Source organism: Erinaceus europaeus, chromosome 2 (genome assembly GCF_950295315.1).
Source record: "Erinaceus europaeus chromosome 2, mEriEur2.1, whole genome shotgun sequence".
In the NCBI taxonomy this organism is placed as follows: domain Eukaryota; kingdom Metazoa; phylum Chordata; class Mammalia; order Eulipotyphla; family Erinaceidae; genus Erinaceus; species Erinaceus europaeus.
The window spans coordinates 98,579,108-98,582,082 of record NC_080163.1 but is presented as its reverse complement, the minus strand read 5'-3'; the positions used below and the strand labels follow the sequence as shown (position 1 = coordinate 98,582,082).

Here is a 2,975-nt window from a genome sequence, read left to right as displayed (position 1 = left end):
TGTGAAAATGTATATGTATTTACATATTTATTTTAAAAAGTATATTGAACCATATGTGACTAATAAATATTTTGTGAACCCACAATCTCACTCTCTCTGACTGACCATTTTCTCAGAGCAAATACATTTCAACATAGATACTTATGTTGAACCAGATGCTAATCCATTTAACTCACATCTTTCCCTTTCCTCCTCCATCTTGGTCTGTTCATATTCTTATTCTCTATCCATTCTCTTGTTTTTTTAAAAAAAATTTTTTAGAGCTGCTGATGAGCTGGTATAACCCTTATCATTTGATGAAAGCTCATTCAAGGTCAACACTGCACACAGCCTACTCAAAAGGAAGAGAAATCAGCGATGTTTCCTGCCCTGCCTCCTACTGCTTTCACCAATGGCTCCCAACACTGACTCCTTATAGGTTGTGGCTGAGGCCATGGCACATGTGAGATACATGCTTCTACCAATCTGGCTGAAGATCTTTCTATTCCTATGTGGATGGTGCCAGGTGAGGCACTCTCAACACCATGGTCCCACAGAAGTGGTGACTCCTTTGAAGATAACAAATGCTAGGAGAGGCATGAGGCCTCCAAGCTGGACTTCCTATAGGCTACAATTTGGAGGCCAGAGACACATTGTCCACATGAAGGTCAACAAGCATTTGCTGGCTAGACACATGCCAGTGTTCACCTATACAGACCAGGGTGTTCTCCTTGAAGACCAGCCCTTTGTCCAGAGTGACTGTTTCTACTATGGATATGTGGAGGGGGACCCAGAATCCCTAATTGCTCTCAGTAGCTGCTTTGGGGGTTTTAGAGGAATATTAAAGACAGATGGCACTGTTTATGAAATTGAGCCCAAAAGTTTTTCTACCACTTTTGAACATCTGGTACATAGGATGGATAGTGAGACTTCACCATCCATGAGATGTGGATTGACAGATGAAGAAATAGCAAGACAACTAAAATTTCTAGAAAGAAATAGTCCCCCTTTGATGCAAAGTGAATACTTGAACTGGTGGACCCACAAGAGGTATCTTGAGCTGGCAGTGGTAGTAGACAACAATCGATATCTTCATCATAAAAGTAATACCACAATGGTGCAAAATGAAGTCTGCCTGGTTGTCAATATCATAGCTGATGTTTTAAAATCACTGGATATTGATGTGGTTGTAATGGGAGTTGAAATATGGACTAAAACAAACCCCATTGCTGTAGATATTATTGACATTCTCTTACCTGCATTTTGCCTTTGGAAGAAATCGAGCTTTAATAATCGCTTGTCCCATGATATTGCACATATTTTTGTCAAAAAGGACTTTAGTGGCACAACTGGCTTAGCATATATAGGATCAGTATGTGAGCATGACTATAATTGTGGAGTTATCAGTTTCACATTTGGCAGTTTGTACGATTTTGCAAATACCGGGTCACATGAGATTGGTCACAATTTGGGCATGATACATGATGAGGATGAATGTGTGTGTGGGGAACATTTCTGCATAATGTATGCAGCACGAGTGAATGCATTTAAATTCAGCAACTGCAGTTACAATATGTATATGAACACTGTTGTAAAAAAGAGCTGTTTAACAGTTTCACCAAGGGTAGAGAGCATCTTCAAACACAGACGCTGTGGTAATAGGATAACTGAAGAAGATGAGGAGTGTGACTGTGGTTCCCTACAACTATGTGAAAAAGATCCTTGTTGTCAGTCAAACTGCACTCTGACACCTGGCTCTGTTTGTGCTTCTGGGCTTTGCTGCAAAGACTGCAAGTTGCTACCATCAGGCACAGAGTGCAGAAAACAGGAAAATGAATGTGATCTCCCAGAGTGGTGCAATGGGACATCTTTTCATTGTCCAGATGACATGTATGTGCAAGATGGGACACCATGTGTAGATGGTGGTTACTGTTATGAAAAGAGATGCAATGATCGTGATGAACAGTGTAGAAAAATTTTTGGTAAAGATACCAAGAGTGCAAATGATAGATGCTATAGGGAAGTAAATACCCAAGGGGATCGGTTTGGTCACTGTGGTTACAAAGACTCTCAGTATATACCATGTAATATGCAGGATATCCTGTGTGGAAGAGTCCAATGTGAAAATGTGACAAAAATTCCTCTTTTGAGTAGCCACACTACTGTGCATTGGACCTATATCAATGGCACCACTTGCTGGGGCACTGACTACCATTTTGGCATGACTATTCCTGATATTGGTGAAGTTAAAGATGGTACACAGTGTGGTGTGGAGAAAGTCTGCATCAAAAGAAAATGTGTCTCTATTTCCCTTATGAAAAGTCCTTGTTCACCTAAGTCTTGCAACATGAAAGGTGTCTGCAACAACAGACATCACTGTCATTGCAATGCTGGCTGGAGTCCACCAAATTGCCTCCTACCAGGCAATGGAGGTAGTATTGATATCAGCTCACCTTATGAAAAAATGTTCAAAGAAGATACAAAAAACTGGCTACTCATTTGGCTGATTTTTTTATCTTCAATTTTGCTAAGTGTTTTTATTTTGTTTGGTATGAGAATGAACAAAGCTTCCAAGAAATAAGAGAAGAATGGTATGGTTTCTTTAAAGAAAGAAGAGCAATGTATTTCACCTACACTTTAGAAAGAAAAATTAAAAGTTGTGACCAACATCAAACAAATCACTAATGAAACTTTACATACATTAAAATTTTAGCCTCCTACTACTAGAAATGTGATTTATGTTTCAGAGAATATTGACAAAAAAATCCAACATTTATTATTATTTGAGATATATGTATAGCTACCTCTGTCACTTAATAATCATTATATATCTTAATTACTAGAACATTTCTATTTCCTATTAGTTTAAACTGTTTTGGTGGTTAAATTCTTTTCCCTGGAATTACTATTTATACCTTCCAAAATACTGACATGTTTTTTGGTGTGTGTGTACATTTAGTATTTGTCATGTAATTCTCATATACAATCATCTTTCT

The 2,975-nt window shown here is 38.3% G+C and overlaps 1 protein-coding gene across 1 annotated transcript; it reads left to right on the top strand.

The window, feature by feature from the left end:
* Positions 1–271: 271 nt before the first annotated feature.
* LOC103127617 (disintegrin and metalloproteinase domain-containing protein 25-like) lies at positions 272–2,601 on the top strand. Its single transcript, XM_016194971.2, has one exon. It carries the CDS (start codon positions 434–436, stop codon positions 2,558–2,560), a length of 2,127 nt encoding a protein of 708 aa, XP_016050457.2. The 5' UTR covers positions 272–433; the 3' UTR covers positions 2,561–2,601.
* Positions 2,602–2,975: the final 374 nt, after the last annotated feature.

Coding starts and splice junctions, on each gene's coding strand:
- LOC103127617 (XM_016194971.2), top strand. CDS start 434: ATGGCACATGTGAGATACATGCTTCTACCAATCTGGCTGAAGATCTTT.